This window comes from Balaenoptera ricei, chromosome 20 (assembly GCF_028023285.1).
Source record: "Balaenoptera ricei isolate mBalRic1 chromosome 20, mBalRic1.hap2, whole genome shotgun sequence".
NCBI classification, from domain to species: Eukaryota; Metazoa; Chordata; class Mammalia; order Artiodactyla; family Balaenopteridae; genus Balaenoptera; species Balaenoptera ricei.
Window position 1 is genome coordinate 5,837,914 of NC_082658.1, and position 12,782 is coordinate 5,850,695.

The 12,782-nt window shown below is 53.6% G+C and overlaps 1 protein-coding gene across 1 annotated transcript in view; it reads right to left on the reverse strand.

Moving 5' to 3' along the window:
* Nucleotides 1–5,581: 5,581 nt before the first annotated feature.
* Nucleotides 5,582–12,782, reverse strand: part of SDK2 (sidekick cell adhesion molecule 2) — a 263,285-nt gene continuing 256,084 nt past the window's right edge. The window contains exon 44 of the mRNA XM_059907902.1: nt 5,582–6,203. Coding sequence (XP_059763885.1) covers nt 5,850–6,203 — 354 coding nt within the window. The 3' untranslated portion in view covers nt 5,582–5,849. The remainder of the gene's footprint in view (nt 6,204–12,782) is intronic.

Here is a 12,782-nt window from a genome sequence, read left to right on the forward strand (position 1 = left end):
TTTCAAGTCTCAGTGTGCAAGTGACCATTCTAGAACCAAACCCACACTTCTGACTCCAGTTCCGGAATGTCTTCCCCTTACTACCCTTTAACCAAACATCCTCAAATCAGTTGTGTGGAATCACAGCTAATGTGGGGCTTGGGTTCCATATTGTGTATAATGTAAAGATTATGGGTGGTCAAAATTGCCCTTGAAAATCCCTTAACCACCTTGAAAACTAGTCATAAAGTACATTGTGCAGGGTTTGTACTGTAATACATACAGAAGGTCTCTTATCTGACCTCCACTTAACAAATATTAGCCATATTAATTGATTCTCTCTGCAAAACATGAAGAAACCCATCATACCCTGGAAACTGAAGGCTAATGTCCTGCCTTCTGTGATGCCCACACTCTCCTGCTCCTACCAAATTGAGTTGTATGTTTACAGAGAGTCACTCATCACTGTTCCCAAACTTGTTTATGCCAGTCATGCTTTTTATAGTAATTATGTAATTTAATGAAATATGATGTAAGTGGATAGGATAAGCGGGCAGAATGAAGACAGTTATTTCTTTGAAAACTACATCGAATGCTTTGGGAAAGGAGTACTTTGATAAAGCAAAGTTGCAAAAATAAAAGAGTGCTGAATTAGTCAGGGACAAGAACAGTAAAATATTAGGGAAAGAGTAATAAAATCTAGGATTCTGCTCTTATATCAACCCATCATTTCTACTCTGGTAAGTGGAGATTCTCTGTATTCACCTAATTTTAGGGGCAGCAGTTGGTCCTGTGACTTCTCTTATGGATCTAAGAAGAGGTGTTGATTTTTCCATTTGCTTAGTTTTCCACCCGTTGTTAGGACGGGCTGGCACCTTCCAAGCTCCTCACATGCCAGAAACTGGAAGTCTCCACTTCAAAATTTCTGTATATTTTTGCTTTACTTTAAAGAGATAGAAACTGGAGTTCACTGATGATATATTATAGATGTGTAAGAAACACCAGAACTCTACACATTGAGCCCATTCTCAAAAAAAAAGGAAAAATGCTGTACCCAACATGAACAGATTGGTGGATGAATTTACATTTGTGAGTTTTAAGTAAAAATAAAGTGGAGAAGGTGCATACATAATAGGTATTTTAAATTCCCTGCTTTAATTGTTTTGATTAGTTGAACGGCCTCCCTATGAATAAATGTCTAATATGCATTAAACAATGTAGACTATATAAAATAAGTGTACTGTGTAAAACTGAGTGGCTTTACATGTACTATTACTTCTCCTTCACTCTCTCTCTGCTATCTGAATCCATCTGACTTAATTTATGGGAGGTAAGCGTGGTCTATTCTAACGCCAGTGTACTCAGAAATTCAGCGATTCCAGACCTAATTCTAAATCTGGGTGGATTAACTATGTTAGATCCACCAAATGCCAGGGTGGTTCTTATTACATCAAGGTCACTAGGGCCTGAGGTGCTGGCTTTGTCGAAATTAAAGTGAAAACGGGCAAGAAACTTGCCTTCACACATCGGAGAGTCAGCATTTGTCTCTAGAGCCAGACTGCTTTAGGACAAATCCTGGCTTTTCTAATTCTCAGGGGCAAGCCACTTACATTCTCCCTGATCCAGCTTCCCTCTTAGGGGGTGGGCACAAGCATGCCATGAGTTAATCAATGTAAAGTGATTAGAACAGTGCCTGGCACAGGGTGAATGCCATACAAGCGTTAGCTATTGTTATTACTATTATTATTAGTCATTACCATTTTGCCTCTAACTGAGAATCTGAGAAGTTAATCTGAGAAGTAATCTGAGAAGCTCTTCTCTTAAAAGTGTAAAATAAATAAAACAGTGAATTTCACTTGAAGGCACAGATGATCACTCACCTATGAATTAAGAAAGCAGAAAAACTTAAACCCCTGACTCTGCAACACCACAGAAAGGCTAAAAAGGGGTGTTTGGGGACCAGATTACTTGAGAGCAATGTGGGGCTGGGGATCCCCATTTATCCTCCAGGGAGAAGAAGAATGAACGTCGCTTCAGGACTCCAAAAAAAAAAAAGTTTATTTATAAAATACTGACCAGTTTGACGGGACATGGGACTTCTCGTGGTATATATTTCAAATCAATTTTTTTGTCACCTTTCATTCAAAAAATAAACCTGCTAACAAGCTATATGACATATAGATATATATATATATATATATATTTTCTTACAGATAGACACCTGCCATAATGAATACTCTCCCCATAATTTTTCATTGTATCTTTTAAATCAAAAAAATAAAGATTTGTGTTGGTTTTTGTTTTTGGAGTCTGTATGCGTAAAAGAAGGTAACACATTTAAATGCTTTTGGTTATTCTTACAGAAACAAAGAGAAGGGGGGTGGTCCCAAGAGGGCACCTGTGCTCAGGTGGTGGTCAGGGTTGCCGCTGCCCAGGACCACACAGAGGCACTCAGGGGCAGGCGGCTGTTGTTCAGATGGTCCCCCCTCCCCCTCCAGCCCCTCACCAAGTGTGGGCACCTTCAGATGTGCACCACGGGAAGGTGAGGGAAGCCCCTGCCCAGAGTGGGCTATGGGGAGGCTCTGGCACCTTTAAAAGCTCTGCCCAGGGAGGTGTGGACAGAGACAGAAGGCCTCCGGCCAGCGTGCGCAGGGCGGGGCAGCCGGCAGCACCCCTGTTTCCTCTGAATCACGGCAGTGTCAGGTGGGGTGATTGGAGGAGAGGCAGCCTGTGTTTGCAAACTCCCTGGAGCCCTGGGAGGAAGGTGCTTCTGGAACCCGGAGCAGCTTTTTGGTTCAGCTTGGCAGTCTGGGTGTGGAGCTGAAGTGAACACAGGAGGGTGTGGCCAGGAGGGCAAAGGCAGCCCTGGTGTGCCAAGTGTGAGCTGCGGGGTCCAACACCAGATTTCCCGAGGGCACAGAGAGGCAAAGCCAAAGGAGCCAGGGAGCGAGTGTCCCGACGTGAACCCGCTTCAGGTGGTGTCACACAAACACGGGTCCTGGCATCACTGGCTCAAGAAACCAAAGGTCAGGGAGGCTCCCTGTGACCCGTGGGCAGTGCCCACGCACCTTTCCAAAGCAGCCAGGTGTCTGGATGGGGGTCGGGAGCCTCCGCTGCCCCAGCAGGTATGTAAACAAGGGCAAAGAGATGTCCTCTTAGAAATCCAGAGGTCCACAGCTGGGGACCTGGGCTTCCAGATGTGGCTGGGGCAGTGGAGGCTCCGTTTCAGGTGGGTGGGGATGGACTGAGGCTGGGACTTTCACCTCTGCCCGGCCCGCCTTCCCAGCTCCTCTAAGAGCTCTGCCCTTTCAGACAACAGAACCCAGCCCGCCCCACGTGTGCGTGTGACTTAGGCTGCCTGTGCCCCGCACAGGAGACGATGTCAGCCCTCCGAGGGGGCTGCGGACACACGGACGCTGTGCATTCTGTGTGTATCTGCGTGTGTGTGCACGAGCCCAGGTGCGTGTGTGTGTCAGCATGGGTGTGAAGGAGCACGTGGGGAGGGGAGGGCAAGCATCTTAACGCACAAGGCGATTCACGGAACGCAAAGGGAATTTGGCCTCGTGAAATATATACACGCGTACAGAGCGTTTCTACTGACCCCTGCTTCCTCCTCCCACATCCCTCCCTGGGCTTCGCAACAAGAACCGGGAAGGGCTTTAAATGGTTCAACACACAGCAGATAGAGAAAAGGTTGAGACTGTTGAGGGGTGGGGGGAGAGAGAGAAGGACAGAGAAAGCAGCAGGTCATCACATGCCCCGCAGCTGTGCATGTTCCCCGAGGGACACGCCAGATGTGTACAGGGGCAGAACCTCAGGCCTGTGTCCTCCTTTGGGGGAAAGACTGTGCTTCCCTTTCTAGACCCCCTTAGTGGAGAAGCTGCTGTTTGGACCTCGGAGCCGGGTCAGCCCGTCTACGGAGCCATCTTCCAACTTCTCCCCATCACGTTTCTGGGGGGGTCCCAGCGCCTGGGGAGGAGCCCAGAGCTGGGTGTGCCCTTTCCTCAGGCCCCTGGCCCAGCTTCCACCCCAGGAACCTGATTCGGGGCGGTGGGGAAGGGTATAGGCCCACTCCGTCCTTGGCTTGCTTCCCAAACCCTCCGCTGTTCTCCTCACCCCTCAAAACGGGGCGTCACGTCCTCCCAGGCAGGGCAGCGGTGCCCATGCTTGGCACCTCCAGGGAGCCCTGCCCCACTAAGGGGCCCCAAGATGCACTAAACGTGCCCCAGCCGGGCCATGCCCTCTCCCAGAGGCAGCGGTCCATCCCCGACCCTGGGGGGATGGGCCGCTTTGCAGGGCCGGTGGGGCGCACCCAGGGACTTAGCTGGAAAGGCTCCTCCTTAAACTCCTGCATCCGGAAGGTGTGAGTTGATGGGAAGATGCAGGCCACCAGAAGTAGCTTTTTAAAGCTCTGTCTCCCAACAGCTATAATCGTCCCTTGGTCCCATCTGACCTGCTCCTCCCGGCCAGCCTGGCTGTGCATCTTGGAAGCTTGTGCTCAGTTTGGATGGGGCCCCTCCTCGCTCTGAGCTCTGGCAGGCTGAGCCGAGTCTGGAAGACATTAATGGGGGTTGGGATGGTCTTTGACTTTGTAAATCGGGTGCTGGGAGATCCAGCCTCGGGACCAGAGACTTGGCCCGCCCCTCTGGGCTCCTGGACTTAGGAGGCGGGGGTCTTAGCCACAGAGGGCTATGGGTTGAGAACGAGGGACACAGATCTGAAAGTGAGTGTCCTGCTGACTAGGAGGACCCAAAGGGATTTCTCTTGGAGAGGATCTCTGGACCCTTTTCCTTGCCAGTGCATGCGTGTGTGTGTGTGTGTGTGTGTGTGTGTGTGTGTGTGAAGGTGTCTATCCAGGGAGAGGGGCGTGTCTGCCATGGTGATGCCTCACCCCCGTTTAGCCCCTCAGCCCCACAGAAGCTGAATTTCCTTGTCTCTGTAACTCCCTTTTCCCTCTCCCTTTAAGAAGGGGGTCAGGTGGTACCTGAATTGGAAGAAAGGGAAAAGTCCAAGCTTCCTCCTTCCGGTCCTGACTTCCTGCCTTATGCCCAGTTTTCCCAGTGATGCCGGGCCAGTGCCCCCATCTCTGCTCCCCCAGTTCATCTCTCCTAGTCTGTGCTCAGGAAAGTGAATTCAAGGAAAGGGATGGCTGGGTTCAGTGGCGGGGGGACCTCTCCCCAGCCCCTAGGGGCCCTCTTCCTTGGGTTCACAACAGGAACGTCTGTTAGGAGCAAGGAGCTAGCTAGGCAAATTCTCATCCTTCAGCTGGTTTCGTTTTTCTAAATAAACCAAATGCTTGGTGGGGACATTGAACAAGGGAGGGGGTAGTGGAGGGTGAGGGGCAGGGCTGTACAGGGTGGGGTGGGAGTGTGGGTGCAGGGGGGAGGGGAGTTTTGCCCCCAGGGATGCCCATCCCGGCGCAGCACCGGCCAGCAGCGGGCCCAGGGCTCCAGCACATGCCGGAAGGGAGCAGCCGGCTGGATGTCCAGAAGGTTCTTCACCCCCACCAGCCACGCCCGCCTTACAGCCCTCCGGTCTTGGCCTTCCCTCCCTCCCTCCCTCCCTCTCCCTCCAGGGGCCCAACCCACTCGTGTTCACCGCAGCCAGCCCCCCTACTCTGCTCAGCACCCCCGAAGGAGCAGCAAACCCCACAATCTCGAAGCCACACACGTCCTCTCGTGGTTTTTCTCCATCCTTCTCAACACCGGCTTTGCTGGCCCTGGAATCTCTGGAAAAATAAACTCAGGAGGTGAAAAGTTGACTTGGTTTCTTGGTGTTTCTGTTTTCTGGCAGGCGGTGCGAGGAGGGGCGGAAGGGGAGTTTGGTGCTGTGTTTTCTTTCTCTTTCCTCTTCCGACAACGAGGATGACATCAAACAAATGATGAAAATCCTGCTATAGGAGCCCGGGAGCCAGGGGCGAGGCTGCTGGGGGGACGGTAGAGGGTGCTCTGCTGACTCGGGGGGTTCGGGGGGTTTTGGGGCGTTGGGGTCCGACTGGCCTTGGGCCGAAAGAGGCTGCCCTGCTGGGCGCTGCTGCCGTTGGACAGGGCAGTGTGGTCTGGCTCCCCCGGGTCGCTCTCCGTGTAGCTGTAGGCCTGGGCCCGCGAGATCCCCTTCTGCTGCCGCCTCCAGGAGTTGTAATAGGTGGGGTCACTGATGTAGTGGTTGACAAAAGAGTGGGCCTTCTGGGGGCTCGGGTCGACCTCGTACTCGCTGTCGCTTCCCTGGGAGGGCAGAGAATCGGGGTGTCAGTGGCCGCCGGGGACAGGTCAGCAAGACCAGGGCTGACAGGCACAGAACACTGTGATCTGAATCTCTGCTCAGCTACTTCCGAGCCCGGGGCTGTGGGCCTCTCAGCCCCCTCTCTGCCAAGGGGGTATAACGCCCACCTTCCTAGGCGCCTTCAGAGCTCATGATGTGTATGAAGCCTCTACCCCAGGGCTGGCACAGAGCCTGAGGACCCTCCATGGGAACCAGAGACCTGAGTTCTAACCTCTTATGAAAAATCGAAGTGAAATTCACGTAACATAAGGTTTACCACCGTCAAGCCGTACGATTCACTGGCATTCGGTACATTCGCGGCATTGTGCGACCGTCACGTCTTTTCATTCCAAAACATCTTCATCAACACCCCAGGGGAAAACCTGGTACCCACGAAGCAGTCGCTCCTCACTCCTTCCTCCCCAACCTCCCCCCGACCCCTACCCCTGGCAACCACCTGTCCACTTCCTGTCTCCATGGATTGATCCATTCTGGATATTGCATAAAAACGGAATCACACCACATGTGGCTTCTGTGTCTGGCTTCTTTCATTTAGTGTCATGTTTTCGAGGTTGAATGCATCATGTCTTTTCACTTTCTGTATTTCTGATGCTTTGATATCTGGGGCCTTTGCTGACCCTGGGGCGACTGCCCCTCCCAGGACGAGCCAGTTCCTGGAGAGAGTAAGCAGCCTTTCACACCCAGAGTCCACGCCTACACCACCTCCTCTAATGGGCTCTTACACACTGACTCGGACCCATTCTTCCCTGTCCCTAATCACCCCAGGGGCAGGTACCAGACAACTAGGGGCAGCCCCCACCCCCTAGGGCCCCCTGCATTTATTCAGACTAGGCTAAGCCTGCTTGCCCTGCCTCGCCATTCCTGTGGGAACCACAATAAAGGCTCCTGCCCGCGTCTTCCTGTTTTCCTCCTGTCCCTTCTGACTCCTGACCGACCCTGGTGTGTCCCTGTGTGGTCCCCCCTGGCCTGGTGGGTCCCCAATTCTTGGGAACTGTGAATAACAAACTATCTTTTCATGGGCGGCCATCTCCTGATCTGCTGGCCTCATCATACCCGAATAATAACAAACCTACATTTTAAAACAGAGGTTCACTCGTGATATACTGAGTTCTAATCCTAATCCAGCCTCTGACTTACTGTGTGACTGGGGACAAAGCTGGGACCATATTAGAAGACCTTTAGGGGGGCTTCCCTGGTGACGCAGTGGTTAAGAATCCGCCTGCCAATGCAGGGGACAAGGGTTCGAGCCCTGGCCTGGGAAGATCCCACATGCCGCGGAGCAACTAAGCCCGTGAACCACAACTACTGAGCCTGCGCTCTAGAGCCTGCGAGCCACAACTACTGAGCCCACGTGCCACAACTACTGAAGCCCGCGCGCCCAGAGCCCATGCTCTGCAACAAGAGAAGCCACCGCAATGAGAAGCCCGCGCACCACAACGAAGAGTAGCCCCCGCTCGCCGCAACCAGAGAAAGCCCGCGTGCAGCAACAAAGACCCAACGCAGCCAAAAAATAAAAATTAGAAAATTAAAGAAAAAAAAGAAGACCTTTAGGGGCTCCTGGCGCTGAACAAAGTGTCGATGCTCACCTGCGTGTGATCCAAAATAAAAGCAACACTCAGTTATAAAAGAAGCAAGAGAAAAAGATCAAGAAAAGTTCTGAATTTTCACACGATGACCGCCCTGAGGCTTTCGGGCAGAAACAGAAAAGAATTAAATTGTCCTTAACACGGTGATACCTTGGTGTCCTTGGCAGGTGCTCTATCTGCCTTTTGGGGAAATCAGCACAGGACTCGGTCTGGGTTGTAAAGTAAAGTAGCGTTGGGCTCCGAACTGTGGAGCTAAAAATACCGTGCACCCCTTCCCCCATCCCAAGCTCCCAGCGATGTTTTGAGAACTAATAAGACAACAGATGGGAAGGCCCTGAGAACTCTCTGGAAGACATGCACTGATTTTAGTGAAGAGTACACTCTCAATGAATATGGTTCAGAAGGCCACGCTCGGGTTGCCTCATCTCTGCCCAGAGAATACATGCTTGGAGGCAGTAAGTTAATTTTATTTAGTAAAATATACGTTGGAAAAACCCCGCACCCCGTGAGCCCAATACAAAGGAGTCTGGGATGATCATCTGTGTTTTGCTTCACAGGTAAAGAAAACGGGGAGTTGACCTTGCCCAAAAGGTCTGAGCTGTGGGAAAGGTAAGGTGCACTTGTTTTCAGGAACTCAAAGTTCTTTATGGCGTCTAAACCTTCAAGAGAAATAGGTGCAATGCGAAGAACTAAAATGATACTAACTCTGGAGCAGCCTCTTTGCCAGACAGCAGGAAACGCTGACTTGCATTCTCATATTTAAATTTCACACCTCTGCACTGTAGCTACTACACTACTTGAGTGCTGATGAGAGGGTGCGGGTTTTGCCCAAGGAAATGATGAGTTGGACTTGAATGCAGATCTGCCTGATTTTCCAAAGCCCACGCATGCTCTGAACTCCCATACTCCTGCCTGAAGGTCACGAGACAGGAAGGAGAGCCCCTCTACCCTCCCATGGGGAGTAATTGCTCCCTGGTTGATCTGCTAATTTATGTTCCCTGGCCCCTCCCCTCCTCCTCCCCGCCCTTCCACAGTCCCCACCGCCCCCAGCAGACACCCCCAGGCTGCGATCGTCTTGGCAGGCAGAGCCGGTTGCCCAAGACAATGGAAAGTCCCTCACCGTTCTTCCCCGTGACGCAGAGCGGCACAATACAAGCCCTTTCTTTGCCTACAGCCCAGCTGCCGGCCCAGGAGGGAACAAAGGGGCTTCGCAGACTGGAGGGCTTCATAGGCCAGGAGCCCAGGGGAGGGGCGGAGGGGTGGGCACCTGATGCCTGGGGCTGTGGGGAGGCTGGCCCAGGGGCAGGAAAAGTCTGAGCGAGCTGTGGAGGAGGAGGCTGGGGTCCCTCCGGTCCAGGAGCAGTGAGGGTCTGAGAGTATGGGGGGTGAGAGGGGCACCCCACAGTTTTCCCTACAGGTTAGGTCTCTCTGGGAGGGCACCTACCAACTGGCCGGAATCATTCCTAGAGGTTCTAGAACTTCGGCCAGCCCCAGGCCCCAGTCTTGAGGAGAAATCCCCAAATCACCGTGGGCCCGGAGTGAAGGAGTCTCTGGGGTGAGAGGGGAGGGGGGCACAGTGAAGTCCTGACTCTGTCCCTTCCCAGGTAGGTACGCTTGGACCCATCACTTAGCCTCTCTCAGCCTCAGTATCCTTGTCTGTAAAATGGGTAGATCCTGCAGTTCACAGGATGAAGTGAGCTAATGTATGAGAGAATAGTGTAAAGGTATTATTAGGGAGAAAGTGAGGGGGGGGCTCTGGGAGAGATGGGGCCTCGAAGCCCCCAGAGGAGGGATCAGAAGGGGGCCACGGGATGGGGGAGGCTGACTCAGTGCTCAGCTGGGAAAGGAAAAGAATGTATGGTTCCTGCTTCCCCACAAAACCCCGACCCCCAAGGATGACTAGTAGGTAGGGAATGGGCCTCCTTGGCCCTCCTGGGGGCCCAGACCAAAGCCCATTCATCCAAATCATCTCCTACCCTCTGTTGAGCACCTACTGTGCGCCAGACACTCCGTGGGGCAGCAATCCCGATGGGGATGGGAAAGCCAGAGGAGGAGGAGCTGGGAGGCCGCGCTGCGGGAGGGGCGTGGGCTACAGTCTGGCCTGCCCCTCCCCCAGCTCTCCAGTGCCAAAGGATGGGGTCTCTGCACGTGCTCCTCTCCGCCTCCACCTCCCAGAACATCTGTTTCTTTTCTGGATGGGGGTGGGGTGAGAAGAGAAGAAAGAAAGCGAGAGGGGACCAGGGGCTCCCATTCCGGCTTTCAACTCTCGCCCGGCCCTCGGTAATTGAATGCAGCTTCCCAGTAACCGGCCCAGCACAAAGAGGGCCTTTCACGGGCAGTCCCTCCAGGCTGCCAGGCAATCAGGTGACTGCTTCAGCTCCCCGGCCTCTTAACAGCAACTCAAAGCCACTCCATCAGCAATCACCAAGGTCTGGGGAGGGGGTGGTGGAGCGCAGACGCTGGGCCTGGCGATGGGAGTGAGCAGGGTGGGGACCAGCGGGAGGGAGGACCCCAGAGAAAGGACGGAGACAAAAGAGAGGGAGCAATGGAAAGCCTTTAGCTTTTCTGCTCCTTTCTAGAAGGAGGGACGGTTGTATCAGACTCAGCAGGCGACAGGGCGGGTGCTGTCCCGGGCTTGGGGACCGGTGTCGAGAGCCCAGGGCGGGGCGGGGTGCCCTTATCTTGTTGAATCTCAAGAATTCTGGCAGGAACGTGTTGCCCCAGATGGCAGGTCACCCTGTGCGGCTCCTCGGCAGACTGGGAGCTGGAGCCCCTCCCCCGCCTGTGGTCCAGGGCTCCCTGCACGGAGTCTAGCCTGAAGCCTGGATGGGAGTCTGTCACCTTGGATGCTCTCACGCTTGAACCAGCCGAGGCCCCTCCTGCAGGGGCTGCAGCCTCCCGGGGGTTAGAGGTGGGGTGGGGCTGGGAGATGCCTCCTTGAGGCACATTTTTCTCCGGGGCTCTGGGCTCCTTACCCCTGCCCGGTGTCACGCAGGGCCCAACCTGTGTGCGGCCACTAACACCACCAGGCCTCCCAGAGGGTTCGTGGGTTAAGTGGTGCCATTCTCGAACAATCCTTAGAGCCACTCCTGGCTCCTAGTAAGGCCTTCGAAAATGTTCACTTTTCTGATTGGGTGCTCAATAAACAGTGTATAAAATCTAATATGGCCTATATATTTCCTTTTTCTCATAGGTTCAATTTCATTACAATGAGCTTAAAGGGGCTGCCCAGACATCACAAAGAACTGAGTATGGATTAGAAGAGACTTGCCATTGGCTTGGAATTCCTTTCCCATGGAGATTTACTTGTGTGCTAACTATGTGATTCTTCTACCCAATCTGGGCTCTGACTTTGAAATGAAGTAGGACAGTGGCCATACTTTCTTCTTAGAAGTTCCATCAAACAAGCCTCAGCCTTTGTGGGTCCCCCTGCCTGGAACCCCCCTCTCCTGTACCCCTTGAGACGCAGCCCCCAGCCCACCCCATGCCCCCTGAAAGGAGCCAGCCCCTCCCTCCTCTGCCTCCACCCACAGCCCTGTTATGGCCTTTCCCACGTTGTATCATGTGTGTTTGTTTATAAGAAACCTCGACTTGGACTTCCCTGGTGGCGCAGTGGTTAAGAATCCACCTGCCAATGCAGGGGACACGGGTTCAAGCCCTGGTCCGGGAAGATCCCACATGCCGCGGAGCAACTAAGCCCGTGCGCCACAACTACTGAGCCTGTGCTCTAGAGCCCACAAGCCACGACGACTGAAGCCTGCAAGCCACAACTACTGAAGCTCGCGCACCTAGAGCCCGTGCTCTGCAACAAGAGAAGCCACCGCAATGAGAAGCCCGCGCACCGCAACTAGAGAAAGCCTGCGTGCAGCAACAAAGACCCAACGCAGCCAAAAATAAATAAATTTATTAAAAAAAAAAAAAAAAAGAAACCTCGACTTTGTGTTTATTACCACATCACAGGAAAATGGCTGGGCAAATTTCCCCCTATTTTGGAGAGTGACTTTTGGGTGGTCTGACTTAGAATACCAGCCAGGTGGCATAGGCAAAATTTACTCTCGGGGACCTGGGCGGGTGGGGACTTCACAAAGACAGCTGGCCTGAGGGGCTGGCTGTGTGGCCGCAGCCCTCAGGGACGTGCCCTTGCAGAAGCTGACATGGGCGGGGCCAACAGCGCATCCACCGTGAGCCCCGAACTGAAAGTCGTGATGGTGGGTGCTGTACGTTCCAGACACCGATGTGCGGTCCAGCTGCTTCTCAGGGGGGCGAGCGAGAAGCACCAGGGGCATCAGAGGGAGGCCAGCTGCCCTGTCTCCAGTCTGTCCCCTCCAGCCCACAGGGAGCCCCTGGGAGGCAGGGCCGCGTCGCCATCACCTCCTGGTCCTCAGAGTGAGTGTTGAGAAGTCACGGTCTGCTTGCCCCCTGCACCTGCTGGAGCGGCCCTCACCGCCCTGGGCAAATGCTGACACCCAGGCCTCCTGAGCTGCTTCGGCGGGAACTCCAGTCTGACCCACAGAGGCACAGAGGAGTGGCCCTGGCTGAACAAGGCACGACCCCACCTGTAGCTGCAGAATCACCGAGCATGCTTCTTGGGGTCCTGCCGGTGACACTTACGGACTCAGGGAGGCGGCTCTTTACCGACAGGTAATGGAAGCAATTCAACTTTTTGTTTTGTTTTGTTTTCTGGGTCACACCACACGGCTTGTGGGATCTTAGTTCCCTGACCAGGGATCGAACCAGGGCCCCAGCAGGGAAAGGGCTGAGTCCTAACCACTGGACCGCCAGGGAATTCTCACCATTTAACAATGCACAACGTACCAGTGCCCTGGGGCTGGGGGCACACAGGTGACTGACGGCTGAACCTCTCAGGGTCCTCCTGGGCCCTTTCATGTCAGAGGACGCTAACACTCCGACAGTAGCCTCCTGGATCCTATACAA